General features: G+C 34.0%; 1 protein-coding gene across 18 annotated transcripts in view; it reads right to left on the bottom strand.

The window, feature by feature from the left end:
* The window catches only part of LOC101724814 (EGF-like and EMI domain-containing protein 1), a 634,038-nt gene that overhangs the window by 375,332 nt on the left and 233,749 nt on the right, over window positions 1-24,957 (bottom strand). For 6 of the 18 annotated variants that reach the window (XM_087186969.1, XM_087186968.1, XM_087186973.1 and 3 more), the window contains one exon: window positions 1,471-1,598. The exons of 11 other annotated variants lie outside the window; for them this stretch is intronic. In XM_087186969.1, the coding sequence (XP_087043095.1) occupies window positions 1,471-1,480 (10 nt within the window). In that variant the 5' untranslated portion in view covers window positions 1,481-1,598. Of the gene's footprint in view, window positions 1-1,470; window positions 1,599-3,064; window positions 24,558-24,957 lie in introns of those variants that run through there. One more of the 18 variants, XM_087186970.1, reaches the window with a different exon arrangement.

Here is a 24,957-nt window from a genome sequence, read left to right as displayed (position 1 = left end):
CTAGGAATAAATTATTGAGCTAACTTGCCTAAAAAGAGGTAATACTGAGAAAGAGAGAAATTTGAATTTTAAAATTTGCCTGCAAAAAAATAATAGGAGAGCATATTGCTTTGAACACTTGACTGCAAGGGACCTAAAAATATTATTACTGTAAGTTTCAAATCATGAACAAAACTATTTTCCCCTGGATAAAACCATTCTATTAGAGCTAGCAGCTTTGTCTTCACCTGCATAGAATTCTCCTTGTTGCTACAGAATATAAATGCTACCTAGAGAAGTGTACTAAAATGGCCTATAAATAAACTAAGGGTCCAGTGGACGAGAGTGGTGGATGTTTTCTTGGGTAAAGAAGTTAAAAGGAAACCAAAGTGGGATGGCATGAAGGACACTGTGGGCTGGTGGTCCTATCAGTGTTCCTGTAGCTAGATACAGAATCAGAAGCAGCCAACAAAGGGAGAGGGCTTTAGAGACAGAATGTTTAAGGTCCATTCACTAGTTTGAAACACAAAGACAAGAGCAATCCAAAAAGCCCATCTTCCCCTCTCCTCCCAAAGAGCATTAAGACCCAAGCTTAGGTGTAGAATTTGAATCATGAGCCAAATAACACTAAAATCAGAGTCTCCGATTAATATCAATTAAGTGAAACCCTAGGGCTGCACTGGATTCTTCTCTTTCTAAAATAAAGATTTCCTTTGTTCCTTAAATTCTTTGAGCAATGCTCAGACTTTACAACTGATCCTGGCAATATTTCTACTTTTTTGCTAAGTAAGATAAAAGTAGTTTCTTGTATAAAATAATTATAACTAAAATATGTTCTGTGTCCAAGAATCCAACACTGCTGACATCCTTGGTCAAGAACCTCTCAAGCTAACAACTGAAAATTTTTCATGTACTTAACAAAAAATTCAGTTTTATAAGAAATCCAACAGATATGTGAAGACATGGTTTCTGCATTAAATAAAGTTGAAATATAGTTGGGGAGACCAAAACCACACATGCGAAATAATTATAGAACTATTCATAACCAAATTACTAAATATAACTGCCCTGTTTTCTGTGGAGATAGCAGATCTGGAAAGGGGAAAAGCAAAATAGAGCTTCAGAGACATTCTATAGGAAGAGGAGAATTTATTATAGAATGCAACCTAAGTATATGGCATATAGCATGAGGAGTGTAAGTAAATGAATTTCTTTCTTTCTTTTTTTTTTTTGTTGTTGGTACTGGGGATCGAACTCGGGTCCTTGCGCTTGCACAGCAGGCAGCAAAAACACTGAGCTAAACCCCGGCCCAGTAAATGAATTTCAATGAAGAAAAATAGCAGTATATACACTAAAACTAAAATCCACAACAGATCTCAAAGGCTATACTGATGTGAAAATAGTCAAGCCTCAACTGATAAAATACTCATTAGTAATACTGTTGGAAGTATTCAGGTTCATCTAAAAAAAATTCCACATAAATAATCATACCTCTGCTCATATTCAGACACAAATTGTCCAAATGGCTTTGCCTATGCTTCAGAAAACAGGTGAGCCCAAATATCTCATGGAAGGATTACAGGTCAGATCCACAGGAATAAAAAGGTGGAAAAGAGAACCTACAAGAGAAAAGTGGAAGGGATAGGCATGTCAAATGTAAAGAAGAAAAGAATTATAGAATATATAAGAAAGACTTAGAACAGTAGTATTTCAAAGATTTCAGGACTGAGAAATTTGTTATTGATGTAAAATACCAAGTAAGAATTAATGACAAATAAAAACAATTAATGTACATAGTCCTCAGGTTTTGAAAGTAAGCCAAACCCCTTAATTTGTAACAGTTTTTGTTTTGTTTTAAGAATCCTTCTAGGCACACTTTTCTCTAAATATGTATGTATTACTTATCTGAGAAATGAGCTACTCACATCAATCTACAAAGGTAAAGAAAAGGACAACTTATGTAAGGAGATTAAAAAATTTTATTTATCAGGCTTTCTCTAATGTTCAACATTGCATATGTTTCAGAAGGCATACTTTGATAAGTAGAATAACTATAATTTATCATCCAACTGTAGACTTTTTTGAGAGGTATAGGGAATATTATTAATAATCGTGTTAGGACAAGGCACAGACCATATAGACATATAGTTACTTTTTGATAAGTCTCCCAGATAAGAAAGAGAATAAGATCCCCAAATGGTGTTCTTCTAAGAGTAACAGTAGTTACACAGTAGATACTATTTTTAGCTGAGTATCATGCTGGTTCAGAAGTGCGCTGCTCTGAACAACTGCAAGATAGGAAATGTCCCTTCCTCCGCAGGCTGCCTTGTCAAAATATGTTGAATATATATTTCAAGAGTACTTATTTGAAGAAGTATGAAAAAATACTAGTCTAAATTTGCAATATCAGAAATATATACTAATATACTGAATATTTACTCTTTTTTTGGTACTGGGGATCGAACTCGGGACTTTATGCTGTGAGGCAGGTGGCGGAACCACTGAACTAAATCCCCAGCCTGAATATATACTTACATACTGAAAAATATATATTTATATACTGAATACTACGAAGAGATCCTAAAAAGGTGATACATTGTTTTCTCTGAAGTTTCTGTCCATATGTTTTCCTATTGCTCACAAATGCAACATTTTTCTTTGAAATTACTCCCTATCAGAAGGACAAGCTTCTTTCATTGTGGTTCCTAAATCCAAACACTAGAAAGCCTCTTAGATAGTCACAGTTATTTCAAGTAGGGAAGAAGCTACTAATATTTCTATTACATTAACCAAAGAAAATCTTTGATAGTTTGATAGTTTGTCTGGTGCAGTCAGTGAACTAGTGTAGGTACCGGGATCATGGAGTTAAATCATCCAATTTGATTCCATTCTGACCCCAATACCAGGTAATTTCCACAACAAAACTGGTGTCATTCTTTGTAGATTTAGCCAGAGACAAAGGGATGGTGTATGGAAACATGTAATTTACCCCACAGACAGAGGCCCCACAGGTCAGTTTGACAGCACAAGAAATCCATGCAAAGGCTTAAAACACTGCTGGGTTCTAAAGCAAGGAAATGATCACCTTGCAACGAGAAGATCAACGTGTGATGAGATTTGATCTTTTTTCATCTCTACTCTGTGAAGGGAGAAGCAAATAAGTAGTAATCAGATCTAAAGATTAGGATGGTGACTACATGAACAGTGAGCAAACAAAGGTGCTTCCAATCAGAAGGAAGCACATGGCAAGGAGACCTCCTGTGCCAGGAGCCTTCAATTTCACCAACTAATAACTGCAGAAAACCCAAGTCAGGAATGGTAGAGGTCAGGTTGTCGGCTTGTGCCCTCCCTCAGTGACAGCTCTGAGCAATTTTACCATCCAACTGTTCTGTTTTTCAAAACTAAAGTAATTGGAATTGAACTACAGAGCTTTGCTAAAACCCTAGCAATTAACAGTGTGATTTCCCAAATTGCACTGTAATGCGAAAGTGTCCATCAATCAACTCAGTGAAATAGCACATTTTCTCACCAGATGTGAGATTTAATATCTTCATAACTCTCTGGATTTACCACTTATGAATTGTCAGCCTTGCCTCAAGCTCTGAGAATTAATGGACTATAGCCCTGCTATGCAAGGATGGTTTACAGCTGTAAAATATCTCTACCTTCATTTTAAATGTATGTACCACAATGCTGTTCTTTAAGATGTAATCAGAAAACATGCTAGATGGGAAAATTTTATTTGTATTTACTATGTTATGTATTATCATTGTTTAGATAAATATAGTTCCCAGAGTCTAAGCACAACATATCTTGTAACAGTAATAACCAGTTTATCATTTGCAGTGAACAATAAATTACAATGTGAAGATGCAAGAACTTTAAGCTTTACACTTTAGGATATCCTTTATGATTTTCTGGACAGAGAAAGAAAATATTCTAAGTTTATAATTCTGTATCTATATATAAGTTTCACTGTTAATCTTGGACTCAAAAGAGAATTCAAAGAATCCCACATAGGTTCATTCTGTCACTATAATTATCAGGTACACCAGTTCTCATTTTAGCATCCACTCCAATTTTAAACACATGAGCCATAGTAAGAATGAGGTTGCCTCCTGAAAGCAGCCTAGACAGATTTTTATAGTGCCAGAGCCTTAAACTTTATAGGTTTAGAAACTTATTCTTGCTTCCACTTGGAGGAAGGGAATATTGTGTCAGTGACACATCACTCCACTGGCCTTGGATGGGCTTAGCTCATTTAACAAATTCATCTTCCCCTACTGTGTTCCAGGGCCTGTGACAGTGCATGAGGCAAAGATGATAAAGAGGAAGAAGCCAGAAGAAGGTGTAGGAGATTTGGGGTTTGTGGTGGCATTTAGAGATGATTTCCAAAAGACATCATGTCTGAGGTTATCCTCACATCACAAGGGAAATACATCTTCAGACATGGGAGTCGTCTGAATGATTATAGTTGGTTAATTCAGAAAAAAAAATGGTCAGGGAGCTTTCCCACTATATGAAACATAGAATCCACCTATTTCACTTGTTAATTTCATAAATTCATAAAATATTCAACAAAATATATCAATCACACTGATAGAACTCATTGGCATAAAATGTTATCCTAAATAGTCTTTTCCTTGGTCATATTAATTTGCTGCAGAAGATGACACCTTGGAGAGTCTCTTCTCAACATAATGAGAAAATTTGATGCATCTCTTTATGATTTGTTGTTTCATAGATTAAACTGACAAAAATAATAATTATACATTAAGTAAAATTTCAAAGGCTATAAAATCATACCACTGAAATATAATTGAGTTTGGTAAAATCAATTAAAATGATTATATAAATTTCCAACAATAGAAAAATAAAGTACTATTCAATAAGTAATGTTGGGTCAGTGTAGTATAAGTATAGAAAAAATATCTTAGAGTCATTTCTCACACACTATATTGAATTATACAGGAGTCAGAGTTAACCGTTTTATTGAAAACAAGAGAAAAAAGAAAAGTCCTTCTCCAGCTGTGAAAAAGAGATAAAATTCTTGATACTAAATAAATGGGATACATTTACAGCTCATGAAAGGAAAGATGGATAGGCACAGTATTTAAAATTAGAATATCCAAACTACAATGAGTAACAATAAAAAAATAAGGTCATGCAATTAATATATCTGATTCCATATTTTGCTCCTGTTTTGGCAATTTTATACACTGCTGGCTAGGGAGGAGTGCTGCTATGAGGAGATACAACAGTGATTCTACTGCACCTGAAGTCAGAACTATGACCAGGCTACTTTGGGATCCTCATGCCTTTAAATTAACAGGAAACTGAGCCGGTTATGGCATTGTCAGAGGTGATTAATCTTGATTACCCAGGAGTGTCAACTGCACTACTACTCCACAAGGAAAGTAAGGTATACTATGTCTGTAATACAGGAGATTTCTGGGTGTCTCTTGGTATGCTTTGTGATGGAGGTCAATGGAAAACTACAATATAAGCAGAACTAGAAATGGCTAAGCCTGCTCAAGATTGAAGGTGTGAATCACAGTATCAGGGTGGTTGCTGAAGGCAAAGGAATATGGAATGAGCATTGGAAGATGGTAGGGTGGTAGTTATAAATACAAGACACCAGGACTGTAATGTTATGAGTATTTCTTCTTCATTTTGTAATGACTATATATTATATATTTCTTTCCTCTCATTCTTGTCATGTAATGTGATTTATTGATTTATATAGTACAACATTATGTATTGTTAATTTTATATTATAGCCTTTAAGATATCAAATACCAAGAAGAACAAACATCACTAAGGACTTTACTTCTTTTGAAGAGAGCTTAGTAAGTTTCGTATGAATGGCAGTTGTATCCAGTAAGGTGGAATTAGGATCTTGTTATTATTATTGTTCAGGATCTAAGTATGGCTTGAAGAAGTGTGTATGGGTGACAAGAGGTGGACTTGTGATAATTAATTTTATGTGTAAAAATGAGTGTACAGATTAAATATTATTTCTAAATATGTCTGTAAGGGTGTTGCTGGGTGTCACTAACACTTGAACTCCTGGGTTTATTTAGTAGATTGCCTATAGAAAGTGGATGGCATTATCTAATCCATGGAAACTTTAGTAAAATAAAAGGCAGAGGAAGGAGGAATTCACCTTTTTTTGCTTCCTTCCCTTGGTCTTGAATGGCTATATCTCATCTCATCTTTTCTGGCATTTGGACTGCAACTGACACCACTGGCTCCCCTGGTTTTCAGGCATCCAGACTTGAACTGGAACCACCAGCTTTCCTGGGTCTCCAGTGTGCAGTCAGAAAATCGTGGGACTTCTCAGCCTCCATCTTTACATGAGTCAATTCCACATTATAAGTATCCATATGTATACATAAATATTATTCATTTTGTTTCTCTGGAGATCCTTGACTAACATCCACATCCACTGATATGGTAATACTAAAAATTATGAAGTGAATGTGGAACTTTGGGGAAGAAGAATATATACCTAGAGATTGGGGACTGCCTGAGGACTAGACACTAATTTATTCTTTTTTTTTTTTTGGTATCAGGGATACTCGGGATGTTGTGCTTGCGAGGCAGGTGGCAGAGCCACTGAGCTAAATCCCTGGCCCCTGATCTATTCTTTATATACATTAATTCATTTATAATTTCAACATCCTTTTTTATTTTTTATGTGCTGGGGATTGAATTCAAGAACTGTGTATACTAGGCAAAGTGCTCTACCACTGATCTACACATCAGCCAAATATTCCAATATTCTTGGGCCAGGATATAGCTCAGTGGTGCCACACCTGCCTGGCAACCTCAAGGTCCTGAGTTCGATCCCCAGTACCAAAAACAAAAACAAACAAACAAAACTTCAATATTCTTAACTAGACAAAAACTGTTATCTCCTATGTTAGTAGGATGGTTAAGAATCAGAAAGGTTATTTTGCCTACACAGCATTCAAAACTTCTTTGAATATCTTGCCAGTGCTAAAAATTGCAAGAATTCATAGAAAATCTGGCACGGCCTTCATTTTTACACAATAACTAGTCCTGATAGAGCAGAGGCAGCTACCTACTTTATATGATGCCTATTTCTTCAGGTTGTGTTGGGCCCAGCACCTTCTTGTGTGAAGCGCAGGGTAAATTGCACTCCTATATTTTACCAGTGTGGAAACCTAGGAAAACTTACTATATGTACATATGTACATGAAATCTACATTTAGGATCTATGATTTAAATATTACTCAAATCATTAAAAAGTTGTTTGTCTTTTCTAAAACAAATCCAAAATTATTGAGCAAAATTAAAAGCTATTAATATTCTTTGATATAAAAATTCTACTTTACTATATTTCAAAGAAAACCAATATGTATTACTCCAACTTCATCTCCCGCCCCCAAATAGCAAAGAATCACTCACAAGAGGGGAAAAAAAATCTAAAATACCTAAGAGTGCATGAAACCAAGATAAAGAAAGCACAATGGGAGAAACTTCTGTGTAGGTGTAATAACTGAAACTAGGCTGTGTGGCCAGTTTGATGAGTGTACAAAAATGATTTAAAAAAGTGATTATATCAAGTAATGCTAACTGCTTAAAGATCTAGGGCTTAACAGGGATACAGATTAGAAGTGACTACAACTTTAATATGTTTTAAACATCTTTCACATTAGAATGTTCATAATTATGACAAAAATCTCTAAAAGAAGATACCAGTGAAGCTTCTTATATTATTTTTGAGGTTTGCCTTTTAAAATTTTTTGAGGTTTTAAAAAGTTGATTCTGACTACGCAGTTATTTAGGACATGTATTTCAGAGTCCACACAGTCTCTTTTGGTTCTTTCATAATTTCTACACCGTGAAGATCAAGAACTTCTTCCTAGTATCAAACAGAATCTTTCTTGAGCTCACTGAAGATGCATTTTCTCAACGTTCTTCACATTTAAAAAGGATGAAACAAACAACTAATCTACATTCACATAAAATAATACAGTACTTATCTTTGAATATTCTATGTCTTTACAAATGGCAAAGTAGGGGTTTATAAAATGGTTAAAGGCATAGGCTTTAGAACAAGCCACATCGAGGGTTTAAATCCTACTTCCAAATTTAAGAGACTTAAACTGTCTGATTCTCAGTCATGCTGTCAGTTCTGTCGGTTAAAGATGATAATGATTTCTACCTCATTTGAAATCTTGGAAGTATAAATGAATTAAGTATGAAGTGTATAGTTTAATATTCAGCCCATAACAAGTTATCATAATATCTATTATTTTTATTAAAATTTCTATGTTAGTTTTGCTTTTCTATGAATATTCTGAAATATGTTTTAGTTTTCTCTCTGTATTATTTTTTCTCTTCTTTTTCTAGATTTTTCTTTTTCTTCGTTTAAAGTATAACTTTCACTGTATTGTGGTAAATATTCAGTTATATTAGCTTCGAACACAATGTTAATGTCCTAAAAATTGAGTCAAATACTCTATAGTGATAGTTGTGATCAATATATGAAACAGTAATGTAACCTTCAGCAAATCATCTCATAGGGAATACAAACTAAAGTCTGACTCTACAATTGGTCAAAAAAATCTAAATACTGGAAACTAGACTATAACAAGAAATCGTTATTATCACATTATCAAAGGAACTATTGTTTTACATACACTCCATACCTTCTAAATCTTTTGAAAAAAAATTGGTAACTAGAAAGTATACTGTGATACAATGTTAAAGATATAATTGGGGAATTTGATTAAATTCTATTTGTTTACCACTTATCATTCACAGGTTTGTTTTTAATGAAACTAATAAAATTTTATTCTGTTTTAAATAGTTATAAATATTATTTCCACCTGATCATAAAAAGTATTTAGTGTACTGTTTCAAGAAAAAATAAATTTTTACAGATTCCAATTGAAGTGAGCTTAAGACAACAAGAATATAGCAGTGATATTTCAAATCATTAAAAAAAGTAAGGCGATCCAAGGCTCTTTGGAGATAGGCATGCTTCTGACTCACTTCCAAATAGAAATATCCCAGAGATTTCATTAAAATTTAACGGTAAGTCCCCTTTAAATGTAAAACAAAATGATAAACAGGGGCTAGTATGTTTCTTTTTTAGTTTATCTTCAGTTTTGTTTTTTAACAATTTATATTCCACTGAGACTTTAGGAAAAAACTAGAAGGTTGATATGTTTTTGCCATATTTAAGTATGAGAATAGGGATATGTTCTCCAAAGATGGAGCCACACACTTAGCCATAGATAAGGTAAAATTAACCTCATTGTTACTAGAAACATGATAAGATGTCTTTCAAATAATTGAATCCAGCTACATTTGATCCATAAACCAACCATAAATATAATTGTTCTATGTATAAAAAAACTGACTCATTTATTTCTGTCAATTAAATATAAAAAAGAGGGAGAATGAGTGCCATCTTGTGGAGAGACCTACGCCCACTACATCCAAGTTATCTTTGCCCTAAGGTTTGGTTTTTGTTTGTTGTACTTTCCCTATGAAAGTACAAAGACTTTTTACACACAGACTATTCCCCATATCATCTTCACTCACCTTGCTCATTTCTAAATACAAGGAAATACTTTATTTTTCCAATAGAGAGCACATTATGTGTTGGGTCAAACCAATGGAATATCCCAGGAAAAATCAATACTATTATCTGGCCATAGTAAGAAAACAGCTTGAATTATAGGGATGTACAGACATTTTATAATGCAATGCACAATTACCAAAGGAACAATATTCATTTGAAAAAGGGCAGATCTTAAAGGTGACCAAATAACTAATGGATGTGAAAATCTGGGCTCCTCAGGAATCCTATGTGTTTGTTTACATTAGAAAAATGTAGGGAATTTACAAGATTCTGTATTTCCAAATTTAATAATTATGGGAAAAATCACATCAATGCATTCAAACCCTTCATAATTTATTTCACATTGGATATATACAAATATCTATATTAACATGTAGCTACAGATATAAATATAGATATAGATATGATAACATCTTCATTAGAAAGGAGTTTACTAGGCCTGGTGGCATATGGCTATGATCCTAAGATTCTTGGACGCTGAAGAAGGAAGATCACAAGTTCAAGCCCAGCCTAGGCAATTTAGAAAATTAGTGAAATATTGTCTCAAATGAAATTTAAAATAGGGCTGGGCATGCAACTCAGTGTTAAGGTTCTGAGTTCAATCCACATATATTTATAAAGGACCTTCTAAGTCACATAGAAATAATAATAAGTATTTACCTATATGGTGATGATGCTTATGTTAACAAGAGTAACTATTATTACAGCATGTTAAGTGCTTTAAAAAATAAAAAGAACCTTATAATAACTGAACAAGGCAATTATTCCATCATTTTACAGCTGAGAAGTTGAATCTAAGAGAAACTGAGCAAAATGTTGAAGATCACAGATCTAGAAGTAGAAAAGTTGGTATCTGAATCAGAAGTCTTGACTTTACTCTTAGTTCTGACATTTTCAAAATTTCAAAAGTAACTTCAGTCACAAACATATCCATTATGAAAACTGAAAGTCTTCTAAAATATGGCCTTAAATCCCATTTTAATTATTCTAGCTATGTGTCATTTTCCCAACATCCCAGCCAGGACCAGAATTATGAAAATTACTGTATGCTCCGCTGAAAGTTTCATTAGCATAGAATTCAATATAGTTGTTCTTTAGTGGAGGACAAAAATCACCCTCACTTCTTACCTAGAAGCCTGTTTTTCAGTTGACTATATTTTTACAGGGTGAAATAAATGCTAATTGACTATAAACCATGAAATGATTCAGTATTAACTCCACCCTGAAGCAGAATTTTCCAGCTTAAATTTCTGTATTTAATGATGAAAATTTGTTGTCTTTTTAGACTAGAGGTATTTCCTCCTTAAATGAAAGAATTTAAACAAACTGAAAACATACTCTATAATTCTAGTTCTTTCATCTTTTCTGGTAATGTACCTGAAAAAAAAAATTTTTTTTTGCTGTTGTCATTGTGCTTTATTCTTTCTTTCTTACTTTCTTTTCTTTTTATTTTTTCCAGATTTATTTATATATTTATTTTTGGTACCGGAGATCAAACTCAGGACCTTGCGCTTGCGAGGCAGGCGCAGGAACCACTGAACTAAATCCCTGGCCCTTTTCTTTTTCTTTTTTTCTTTTTGGTTCCTGTTATCTACTCTAGCTATTCTCAACAATAAATCACCTATTTAGCTAGCTACCATTACAAAATACTAAATCCAAAATTATTATATTATATTATAATATAAATTATAAATTAAATTATTTTATTATAGCAGCATATTTTCTGCAGTTTACATGAATGCAACATAGAAGGCTCTCATTGAAAAATGTAAATCAGGAAAACAAACACATGGATTTCCATTCTTTTGAATGCCTTTTCATTTGTCTCAAGCCATGGCTATATAATGATTAATTAGATGACGTATTTTTCTTGATTCACATTTCCTTTATTTATATTTTTAAACCTCTGATCCTTTACATGATTAATTCAGGGATCCCTTTGTGCTTCTTTTTATTCCTCTGACTGGAATAATGATTTTTAAAATTTAGAAAATTGGCTTTCCACTTGTAAAGGACAGACCACTATAGGTAATTAGAATGATTGCAAAAAATCTAGGAATTCTTATCTGCAAATATATTTTTTCAGATTAGACATATGCCTCCTCATACATATAAATAGATAAATGTGTTGTTCATCAAATGTTATTTTTTCTTTTTGATTAATGTAAGAAAATTCATTTTATAGTTTATTGGCCTCATTGTCATTATTCTTATTCTTAGATAACCCACATTTATACAACTGCCACATATGGGACTGAGTTGGGAAACACTGTTCAAAGGTGACAGTTATTGTCTCAATTTCATTCACCCAAGCAGATGCATGAAGCAGGCTTCATATAAAGAAATAAAAATGAAAAGGAATGTCATGTATCACCAACTAGCCTTGGCTTTTGTCTTATTCTCTACTTTTTTATTTCTTCATCTAAGAAGGCACTAAGGTCTCTCAGCTCAGGTATCATAATTCTATTTAACTGAATGTGGCAATCATGGACAAAGCTGCCCAAGCACAGCGCCTCCAATATTGCTTTTTTGCCTCCACACAATGCTCCAAACTAACCACTGGAAACTTATTCTAAGGTGGAGGGGCTTTGCTATTAAACTCAGCCTTCTCCTTCATTCTTTTTTTGGGAACCATGGACTTTCACATGTTTCTGTCAATGATTCAAGGACTGATCAGTGAGAGTGGAGGAAGGACCAGAGCAACTGTTGTGCTCTGGCTGGGGAGGCATGCATTGCTGTGCAACCTTCAGCAGGGAGGTGCAGAGACCATTGCCTTCCTGCTACCATGTGCAACTTCAAAAAGAATCATTTTAACATAAAAGTTCAACTGGTTACTCCACAGTGAAATAAATTATTTCAGCTGCTCTATTTTTGAAGTTACTCTATCAGAATTTTAAATCCTTTTCCATACATCCCCTAAGGGCGTGTGAGCTGAACCAAGCCTCCTTTCTGTTTTATGATTTCTAAGCTGACAGGAGTTCACAGCAAAAATAACTTCCGAACATCAATCACACGCTGTCCGTCTGCTCTTTTATTCGACATCCTTCCTTTTCATCGTGATAATATACTCTTTTACAGATTTAAAACATGACATTAAATACAAATCATTTGTTTTGAAGAACTTCATGTAAAATGCAAACCTTATCAACTGTAGGAAAATTAATAGAAATTATGGTGAAAAAATGAAAGAATAATATAGATTTGGTGGAATTATCTTTTTCTGTACTTAAAGGAAATAAAATATAACCACATAATGCATTGGACTGCTTTTGTACTTTTATTTGGAGGACAACCATGTTGAGTGGTTTTAACCAATATGAAGGGGGGGATAGCAACATATTACCAAGGAGAAAGAACTGCCATGAAAATGGAAAATACTAAAGAAGTTCATAAATCTTCCTAAGATTTTTCTAGGCATTTCATAAAATTTCTTGATCTTACTCTGGCAAGGAGTTAAAAGTGAAGTGGTTACTTGCTGAAACAAAGTGTTTATCCAACTGCAGGTTGCAACCCATTAGTGGATTGTGAAATCAATTTAGCAGTATTGGTTAATGAAATAGAATTGAAAAAAATATAAGAGGATACAACACAGAACAAAGTTAAAGACTTCATTTTCATTTAAGAATGTCTGTAAGCTAACAATATAAATATATTACTTTCTATGTAGCAGATCAAAATGTTTGAAACTGCACTAGTATATTTTACATTACCATGCGTACATAGCAAATTGGATTCTAGTGATAAAGCAATACCTTCAGCCTGTCTCTATAGGCTCAAAGGGTTATGGTTTGTAGTGTTTTGGAATTCTTCTGTAGAAATATAATTACAAAGCTTGCATGGAGTACATTACATAATGTAACAAAAATGTGGAAACCCATAGGGTATTTTTGAAACAGATTAGTTAAGAATCATGCCTGTTTACTTTTATTTTAGGTACTATATCTCTGGCTATTAAAAACAATAAATCAGTGTTGCCAACAGATTATCATCTTATTTGATTTGAAATAGATGACATAGGTTGGCTTATTGATAAAACCTGTTTTTATTTCTCTTCCAGAATGTTCAGCTATACTTATGTTGATCAACTGGGAAGAATATAATTACAATTTTTGTGCTTGTAGTGCAAGAAAATTGTACCACTCTTTCTTCATAACAGTGATACTGAGAAGGGAGAATATTAATACAAGGGTTGTGGGACGACTGGAAAGTATGTTACTGTAAGTTTGAAAATCTGAAATACATGGTGAACTCCATCCCCAGTTTGCTGCTAGAACCTAGGCATCTCTAAACTTGCCTTTTCTAACGTATAAAATATAGTAAGTATAGGCATGTCTCCATGTTTGCTAGAAGATTTAATTAGATAAGGTACAAGAAAGCATGTAATCAGGCCAAAAGAACAAATATGTGCTAATGATGAGGATGGCAGGCAAAACAAAAGAAAAAAATCTATCATATTTTATCCTATTAATTTTTTGTGGAATTTATGTTACCAGAGTTTCTTCTGGTCTATTCCTTGCTATATTTCTACCTCCTAGAACAGTTTCTGGCACAGAGTAGGTACTCAGTAATTTGCTGATTAAATAAAAGAATTAAATGTAATTAATATATCACTTTTGCTTTTGGCTTTTCCATATATGTGTGTATTTGTGTGTGTCTGTATTTATTTTTGCTTCCTATGCAGAATAAAACGTGTTTCACTTGACTGATTATCTGAAAGCAATAAAAGAGCACACTTTTTAGTACAGAAAGGAGAAATTCAATGTCATGTGTAAATCATTACTGACTGAATACTTGTCACACTAACAAGAAAGGAGAGTTTGATATATTTTTGAAATTATTTCTCTTGATTTATATATTCAAGTTGATTGTAGAAGTCACGTCAGCCAGGATGGAGTGACAAAACTTGATAATATCTGGAATCTCTAAATCTATACTCCATCCCTCAGAATATATGCACTGCTTTTTCTGCCAGCTTACTGGAATCACAAAGAGAGATGTAATCGGGGTTACTAAATTTTTTAAAAAGGCTTACCCAAAAGAGCACATTTTTGTAAAAGAATGTTAATAGTAGGCACCTTTCTTTGGTAGAGAAAAAAACTTTTTTACTTGCAGAAAATATTTCAAAGTGTTTTGGCAGGCATCTTCATGTGTCAATAAATTTCACTTCATTACTCTACAGTTGATGCAGAGAGAGAAGAGCAGGGACAGAAAATGCATTAACACAAGAAACAGAAAAGGAATCTAGGCGAGCACAACGGGGTCACTTGTAGCCCCTTGGAAGATGAGAGAGGTGAATCACATAGTAAGATTCCATCTCTTATGAAAACAAAGGAAAAAAGAGACCAGAAGAGGAGAGCAGAGGAGAGGAGAGGAGAGGGAACAAAGAAAAATAAGAGAAAAGTAAAGAAAGAGAAGAGATATCTATAGAGGCAGTGGTATCTACCCAAGTGAGGATCACCTCTGTGAGGTTCCCTCAGCCCGGGAAAATATCAATTCTTTCTCAAAAAGAAAGAGGGTAGAAACTCTTCTTGGTTAACAGAAATCACTGTGGCCCTTCAATAAGGCCAATTTTAACATCACATTAAAGGAGGAGAACTTCAACATAAAAAAAAGTGACTCAGTGAATGAGAAGATGTGTAAGGAAGTCTTGTACCACTGCTATTGATAATGAATTGAACTCTCACTTTTGGAGGATGAGAAAGTGCAAGAGCAAGCAGAAAAGGGATAAAACTTCAGCTTCCATAGAGAGATGCCTTTGAGATCCAGAACTAGTAGACAGTCACTTGTGCCCCTGCAGGTGTGTTTCTGGGCTTCTAGGACCTTATGTAGCAGGTGGTCCTTACAAATTTCTCCATATGGGACCCAGTTAGTTATCTGGCCCATGCTGTGAGATGTTGTGCTTTCCCTGCCCCCCTCAAAAACGCTGTTGAAGATGCTAAGGAAGTAGAAATATATGGCTATAGAAAGAGGACTGGCTAGAGCTTAGATCTGAGATCTGGCACATGCTAATTTTGACCCAAGGCACCTCCTTGAACCTCAGAACCTTCATGGTTAGGGAATGGTAATACATGTGCTTCCTTAGGTCATGAGTAATAAGAAAATAATAGTAAGGGTTTGATAGTGTCTTATCATATAATGTATCTCATACACAGTTGCTACAACCCCACTATTATTCATCTCCATTATTAAAACGACCAGCAGCTTTCAATCATGGCTGTATATTAGAAATTCATGGGAGTTAGAGGAGAAATAGTACCCGTGATCTAGTACCACTCCAGACAATTTGGGTGGAAATTCTGAAGATGTAGTCAAAAAAAGATTCTATTGAAATATTCCAGGTGATGGTAACATTTGGTCCCGGTTGTCATTATTCCATCTTGTAGCAACTTCTTATTTTGTTTCTATGGCTCTTACTCCCTCTGGAATGACCTAGCTTTAAAACTAATAAGGGCACATCGCTGTACTCAGGGGCAAATTCACCAGGAAGTTTCTGAAATTTCAGTGTCAGGCTCTCTTCTAACAATCCCTTTCAAGGCCCTGGGCCTAATTTTGTAAATTTCATAATTTTAAACAAAATATTCAATAGGATCTCTTGTATTGGTTTCATCTTCAATGAAAACTGAATTCCTAAAACTTTGTTCCATTTCTCTTGAAGTAAGTAAACAGTAAAAAGCCTCAAATGTTTTACTTGTACCTTGCTTGAATCGGTTGTTCACACTTGGTATTGACTAGGGTATTTGTTCACACTCCCCAGAATATATGAAAGGTTGACATTATTTTGAAATCTCATTAACTCTTACAGAATCCTTTATCTCTTCAAATTCACTTTTCTAGATTTTTTGTTTGTTTGTTTTTAGCCTGCCAAAACTATATCAGCTGCAACAAACTATATCAACCACCAGCTGAGAGCTAACCGGGTCACACCATATTCATAGATGATACCACCTGGGCTAGCCTGAGATTGTTTAGAAGACATCTGTACAAAACTGACTATCACTTATGAGTCTTTTTCTGGATCTCAGGTTATGAATGAACATTTACTAGAAATAATACTGCTCAACAACCTTCAATCTAGCATCTTATTTTCTCATCCCTCTAATAAAAATAATAATTATGAGTAATTTTTTTACTGTTACCTAGAATCAAAAAAGTCCTATTTCTCTCAAACTTCTGTTCCCCAGGAAGCTTGACTGTCTTATTATCACTGATATTTCTGAAAGTTCCACCTCAAATTTATTATGTAAACTGTTCACTTATCTCATAAATGCCATTTTAAAAGAGGCACTGCTCTTACTATTACAGAATTCGAGGTTTATCTCTGTAGAAGAGTATTTTTTTAGTATGATCTTCTGAGAAAAAAAGAGTACAACCTCCTCATCACCTAAATTATTCTGTTATATTAAAGGTTGACAGTTCAATTCTCTGTAGAGAATTGTAGGGTCAAGTTGCATGAGCAAAAGTAGTGAATTTCAACATAGTGTAATTTGGTGAGGACAGAAGGGAAGAAAGGCAGCAAATCATCCCACCATCTTCTGTGTGGACAAATATGTTTGTCTGTGATGCCTCTGAAGTATGTAAGTGTGTGTGTGTGTGTGTGTGTGTGTGTGTGTGTTTTCAAGTATAAAAATATCCATCCAATGAGAGTATCATTTCACTTTGGAAGGAAAATTTAAGCAGAAATTGGCGAACCTACAAAAAAAGAATGCAATACAGTTTAGAAGTTAATAATGAGAAAGGTTATGAAAGGTATGAAAGCGGGTATTGGATGCCATAGTGAAGACAGCATTGGAAAAGCAAGGCAACAGATTGTATTAGTTGGTGGTTTGGCCAGTATAAGTGTAAATATTTCCATATTTTTCTCTTAGAACAGAGATGTATGCTGATGAGACTATTAAGATACAGTGATTTCAAAAGTATAATACTTTATAAGTAGATTTTAAGTTAATTCCTCAAATATCACTTTGAATGGATGTCTGTATTTTTACTAATTCATCATCCATTGCTTAACCCATGGGCATCATGTTAGCCCATTCAGTAAATACACCTACTATTTAATTATGAACCTTTCCCATTTCACAACAAGTAAATCAGATTTAAGACTTGAAATATAAAATCTTAAAAATTACCAATTCAAATTTATTTATCATTTTTCATACATTTGGAAGATAGCATTTTGAGCAATGATTTATTTCATATTTTTAATATTTTTGTTTCATTTGTTATCTTCTTTGACCTTCCTTTAATAAATAGTGTTGCTTTTCTTTGCCTAAAAAGCTTTTTAAGGCCGAGGATTTAGCTCAGTGGCACCACGCCTGCCTCATAAGCGCAAGGTCCTGAGTTTGATCCATGGTAGCAAAAAAAAAGTTTTTTAATAGCTAGAGATCCACTAAATGCAACAGGCGGTATCTGATCATCCATGTCTACCAAGAATGTGGATGCATTTTTAGGAAATGGCATTCCAAGTTTTGATGTTTCTTTCTGGAATTTGCTGAGTTAACTTATAAACAAATGTCTTCATCATCTTGAAAAGTCTAATTGACAGAGTTTCAGCATTAGCTCAGTAAAAATAGGAATCTTTTTTGCAATTTTTCCTTTTGTAGCTCTTTGCTGTTTATCACCAGGTGACAAAATTATGCACTTATGTGGGGAAGTAGTTTAAATATGGTGCCAGCTGTAGCATATGACTGCCTGGGGCAGTTGGAAATGTTCCCACTGATACCTCTGAGAGAGAAAATCATCACTCAATCTAACCATAAAAGCTACATAGAGACAAAAATCAATCATTCTAAAGGAGCAGAGAAAAATATCATGTATCATAAATATACACTGGCAGCTCTACATTAATAATAGGTGCATATTTACTTTTTTTGAGTTATAAGGTAACACATTCTCAAAGAATGCATATAATATGTGCATGCATGATGAAGATAAGAGTTAACCAATAACAAAACATTCTAATAGCCAAGCATAAAATAATTATTGAGAAAAAATCAGAATTTTGTATTTTAAGTTCTCTTGCAGATGAGAATAACAGGCTTGGAGGCATATAAAGTTTGTGCTTAAATGAATATCATTATGATACACTGTGTGTGAGTCTGCATTTTAATAAGATCACTGAAGACTCAGAAATGTTTTGTGAATTGAAACTAGTCCACAAATCTTTAAAATATATAGTCACATTCACTTCACTTACCCAGGTACCATGTCAACTTTCCAGGTATTTGTTCTTCTCTAGAGGATAAGGATTTCAATTTCTGAAAAGCTAAAGTTACTTAAAGCTAAAATTCCATTTCTGTCACCTTGTAAATCATAACTCAGCTCTCAAAAATATCTTAAACTTGAATAATAATATTAAGATGTTTCAAATCTGTACTTCTCAATTTCAAATTTCCACAGTACCTAATCTCTTATTTTTTTTCTTACTTTAAACAAAGTAGTAATTTAAATCCTTGAGGTTTTTTCTGTAATTGAAGAATATAAGAAATGCAAATAAATATAACTAAAAATGCTCCTAATTTTGACAAAGGATATTATATTGTATAGAAAAAAAGTCATCCTTTAATGACCAAGAGGAAAGGAAAATACATACAAACATATATTTTCTGGGTGGTAGAAAATTTTAGCACATAACTTCTTGTTCTATAATTATTCAAAATCTTGGTTTAGTTTCCTTCTTGTGGATTTTTAAATAAACAAGCAACAACAATAAAAATGAGATAAAGCATTATTTTCAGCCAGATTTGACCCTCCTTCCTATTTATTTAGAAAGGTGCAAACATCCATGTAGAGGAAACTATAGCATCTGAACGATCTGTTTTCACAGTGATAGCTTACGTTGTAGAACAGGCATTTTATCAAGCAGGATAAAATCTGCCCTCAAAAGCACTTTCATGGGCAGGTTTTCTTTCCCCTTGTGACCTTCACACAATTAACATTCTGCACAGCTGAAAGAGGAAAATCAGTTGAGGATGCAGCGATACAAGATCATTCTAGGTGAATTTTACTGCCCTAAATATATTTTACAAGCTACCCTACAAGGGCCTTAAAAGGGGTGGTAACCCATTATTTATGGGGAGGAAAAGGGCAAATTGAATTTTTCCATTAAAGAATATTCTCTTGGTTTCACACACACACACACACACACACACACACACACACACACGCACATACACAATTAATGTTGAACATCTTTTCATTAAATTTCCAGACTTCTCTTCAGGGAAGTCCATACAAGACTGAGGTAAATGTGCCCAACTTTTCAAGGATTAAAATAGCTATTTGTGCTGAGGTACAAAGAAAATGTACCAGGCTGAACTGGAGAACTGTATCACTATGGTTAGTACTTCAGACTCTTTGTAATCAGCATTTTATTACTTTTCCTGGTTTCTATCATTCCATATTTCCCTTTCTATAAAATGTAGTTCATTAGTGATAATCAAAGAATATTCCCTCTAAATATTTTCTATAAAAGATACATATGATTTATACTTTTATTATTCCTGTGTTCTGCTCTTTCAACACATTTACTTTTCAATCTCCTCTTTCGTTCTCATTCCTGTAGTTCTTGCTGGAAAAATAGATGCAAGTGGCAGGGACATTTTCCATCTTCCTGTTGTTAAGCCTGCCATTCCCTGCAACTGTGTTCACACAACCTGTCCCTTTCCTTGGGCTCCAATTCTTTCTCTAACTTATCCCTTTTGGATGTCACTGCTAAAATTATACTATTTCTCCTGCATCAACGTTTTCCCCTTTCATCTGGATGTTTTTTCATATAAATATGCACTAAAGTCTGTTCTCTAGAAAACCTAATTCCAATCTTCACAACCTTCTTTATTGACCACTGACCTTTTTTGCTCGACTTTCTCAGTAAAACTTATCAAAACAGTGATCTATGCTGGCATTTGTATTTAATTACCTCCCATTCAGTTTTTGTAATCAAGTTTCAGTTTCCTCCTTTCTCCTAAGCCTGCTCTTACTAAGCCTACCAGTAAGTTTTACTTTATCAGATTTCACTGTGCAGCAGCAGCCAATACTCTTGACCATTCTATTTCTTCATTGAAATATTTTTTTCTTGTTTATTTCCACAGCAGTGCACTCCTCTGATTTTGCTTCTCACTCACTGGTTAAGGAAAAGTCATCCTTAGAAACCCTGCACCATTAGGTATTGGGGAATTTCTGGGCTGGGTCCTGAGGCCCATTCTTTCTCTTATTCTCTCTCCTGAGGTGATGTCACCCAGCCTCATAGCATGAATTAATATTCCTTCTTTGGTGACTCATAAATTCATTAGTTCAGCTCAACTTTTTTTCTTTAGCTCTAGACTAAATCCAATGCATCTTCAACCTCTCCAAAAGAGAATATTTGGTTTCTTTTGAAAATACTATTCTTTCCATAGACTTTTATCTCTCATACTCTTGTTATCTACTCTTGCTCAAACTGGGAATTGAGGTGTCAATAAACAGTTCCTATTGGATTTGTAACCAAAACATATTTCAAATCATTCTTCTTCCCATGTCCACTGCTGGTATCTTAATCCCAGTCCAAGTCTTAGTTTTTGTCAATGGCCATGTCCTCAAGAACAACTTTTTACTTCACTCCCCTTATTTCCTTTAAAATGCAATCTCCACAAAAGATCACGGTGATCTTTGGAAAGTAGAAATTACATCATTTGACTCAGTTGTATGTATTTTTCAATGGCTTTGTAGTGCTCCCTGAATAACATTCAGGGGCCACTTCTGCCGCTTCCAAGAAACTTCTTGTCAAGACTTTTATCTTTATTTCCTGACATTTGCCATGTCACTAACTATCCTTCAACCTAAACCTGCCTTCCTTCTATTTCTTGAATATTCTAGGCTCATTCTCACCTCAGGAATTTGAATTTTTTAAATTGCCTTTGCCTTGAAAGATCTCCCAGAAATACCACAATGGTTCTTCTTACACTTCAGTTTTGATCTTGGTTACTGTGTCCTAAAAGAGACCTTCAATGCCCACCTTCACGTATATTTTGCATCCCATTGTACCTGGCACTCACCACCCACGTTGCCTTTTAATTTTTTATATATTAATCATTTTTGAAATGATTTTCCTTACCTAGTTATTGACTAGTTTATTGCCTTTCTCCTTTGACTAGACTATAAGCTTTGTGAGAAGATTTTTACAACACTATGCTCCCCACAATATTAGGACACTATGTAGCAAACTGTGGGCAAAAGGTGACAAAAAAAATTGAATAAATGATTGAGTAGGAGTGTTTGGGTGATTGATGTCTACATTAATATGTTCTGCATACAGAGTATCCAGAACCATATCAGGAACACAGTGACATCTCAGTTGATATATATTTCTGAAGTACCAGTGTCTACATTGTTAGATTGCTTCTCTTGTGGTACCCTATAAAGACTCTACTACGTTTTAGGATGTGTGATCTATTTTAGTGATGGAAAGGAGAGCTTTAAAGTTTCAAATGTTGCAACAGAAGTATGTTATTTGCATTTTGGTTTGTAGTAACTGAATAATAGCCTTCCAAGGCCTTTAATATTCCCACCTTAATAAATGACACTACCATATACCTTTAAACAAGAAATGCAAGACACATGTTTGACCTTTCTTCTCACACCATCCATTTTATTACCATTTTGTTGATTCTACCTTTAAGTAATCTTTGAAACTATGTGTTTTTCTCTATACTTATTGTCACATCTAAGCGATAATTTCATTTTCCTTGTCCAATTCAATGTCTGGGACTTTTTTACTTTCCCACAAAACTATTCTACGTATAGTAGTAAGAGTAGTCTTCTAGAAGTTCTTCATTCCTTCAATAACACAAGCTTTATCCCAACTTAGGACCTGTGCCCATACTACTTTGTCTGGAATTTCCTTCTTCAACTTTCTCTTGGCTGTGAGTTTCTCCTTCCTGGGGTATTAAGTTATATTTATAGTTACACATGTTCTAGTGTGCTGTCTAGATTCCCTTTCAGAACTTACTCCATACTGCTTATGCCCATATTTCTAGGCATGTCAGTATCTTAGGTCTCTCAGCTGTGTTCTTAACATGGAATTATCCTCAATTGAGAGGATCTACTTGCCTGAGATTAGCCCCCTTTTGAAAGACAATTTTTACTTAATGATTGAAATGTGTGTGGTGGGGAAGAAGTTTTGTAAAGACTAAACCTGGGTTCCTTGTTTCAAAAAAGGGATAACTGTGAAGGACTTTGTCAACAGCGTTGGCTAAGCCTCTGTTGCAACAATATCATGGTTCAACTTCTGTTAATTCTTCTCCCCACACTCCCTCACTGTGGCATCCTCAAAAGCATTTCTCCATGAATTTCTTGATAAACATCTCAGAACTACTATTTCTCATTTACCCAATTTATGATGCTATCCATTCAAAAAGTTCTTTCATAATTACCTGAAAGCCACCTAAAACATCCCTTATCTCCAATACTCCTACATACTCTATTTCTCTCATTGCCTCCTATTCTTTTCCTTCATAAACCCTAATCCAAATTTGCAATTCTGAAGCATGAAATCTCCATGATGGCAGAAAATCCCTCTATTACAATGTGTGGGATATGTGGTTATTAAGTTCAAAACTTCTACTGATTTACCAGTCAATATCAATAACACATTCTGTGTTGGAATGTTCTTTGATTTCCAAGGCCTCTGTTGAGCAAAGGACATCCTATCTATAAAAATTTAAGCCCAAGTGTAACACTAGAACACAAAGCTTCATTCTTGCAAAGTAATCAACTTTAAAAAGATATTTCCTTCACATTTATACAAATGGAGCAAATGTTTAAGATAAGTAAGACCTAAAGGTACATAAAAATACAGACAAACTTTGCCCCTGACACTTCAGAATATACCCCTTACAGTCTTAGGAACAGGGTAAAACAGTTTTCCATTTTTATATAACAAGATAGAAGGAAATATAAATGTGAAGAATCTGGAAGAAAGATGCTTTGTGAACGTCCTTTCAGTTTCCAGCCACAAGGTAATAGTCTTGCTGAACAAAGTGATTCTATTCTTGACCTTGATACAAATTTTAAATCTAGCCCAACTCTACTGATGAATTGCATTTCCAAAGTTTTCCAGGATAATTATTACTGTCATTTCAGGAGTCATTTTCAAGAATATCACAGTAGAATAAAAACTTGATTTTCCCCTTCTTTAGAGAATTTCCCAGATAAAGGTCATTTGGTTACACTTTTTATAATTATCACATAATCACTGGAACTATGAATAACATCTTCTATTCAAGTGTCCCAAATGCCTTATCCTCATTAAGCTTAATCAACTGAGATAGTTAAGCCTTGACCCTGAACTCAAAATATGCTCCCAATATCTGTAAGCTACCTTGTGTATGTGTATGTACAAGTATGGTTAGTAAAGCCTACATTTAGTAGGTTTAGTAAAACCCAGATTTTCTGCAAATTACAGGTGTCTTAGAATATAAAATGGAGATTAGAGATTTGTACTTGTGGTAACAAAGAAATGGTAAAAATTTAAGCAACTACAACATAGACTAATAAAATATAGTTAAAAGTGTCGTAGAACATTAGTATTCTCAACTTAAAAATCATCTTTCCTAGTTGGCAAGGAAAATTACTATTTCACAAAACCTTGTTAATCATGTGCTCATAAAAATAATGAATATTAAAACTTCTGAATACTCCAGAAACAATACAAGCATAGATTTAAATTAAAGTCGAGAATAATTATTCATTTAATGTTATATTGATTTGTATGTTTCACTGCCAACAGTATATATTTATAAAATATTTACAATGTTTACATCCATTCAAAACACAAAGAGGAGATAAAGTACATCTTCTGCACTTCAGATATATGCTATGACTCATATAAAGCCTAAACTATTAATGAAAAATATGTTGCAGTTCTATTCAGGGAACATGTAGGAAAAGTTCCCTCAGTGCATTTTAGCTGTAATTGTTCATACTTCTTGTGGGTATATATATATATATATATATATATATATATATATATATATATATATATATATACTGCAGAGAATCAAATCTGAAAAATATATGCTAATAGTGATTATTATTACCATGGACTTTACTGTCCTACTGTATCTCTGAAGGATCTATGGCTTTTATAGCACAAAGGTACTTTGTAAGCAGGAAAAAAATTATAAAGCAAGTGTTCTCTATTTAAATTGATAGCTTCAAGTCTTTAGATATTCTCTGACCAAGCAATTTGGGTAAATTTATCTGTTAGTATTTGGTGTAACACAAAATATTTTCATTTTTTTTAAAAAATGGAGTATGTGCTTGACTTTGCATCATCTGAGTTAAGGTTTTATTAAGATCTCATTTTCATCAAGGATACATTC

The sequence above is a fragment of the Heterocephalus glaber genome, unplaced genomic scaffold, assembly GCF_053883595.1.
Source record: "Heterocephalus glaber isolate CG9 unplaced genomic scaffold, H.glaber_assembly_v1.0 deba00001504, whole genome shotgun sequence".
Taxonomy (NCBI): Eukaryota; Metazoa; Chordata; class Mammalia; order Rodentia; family Bathyergidae; genus Heterocephalus; species Heterocephalus glaber.
The sequence above is the reverse complement of the archived record's forward strand: the minus strand, read 5'-3'. Positions and strand labels throughout refer to the sequence as shown.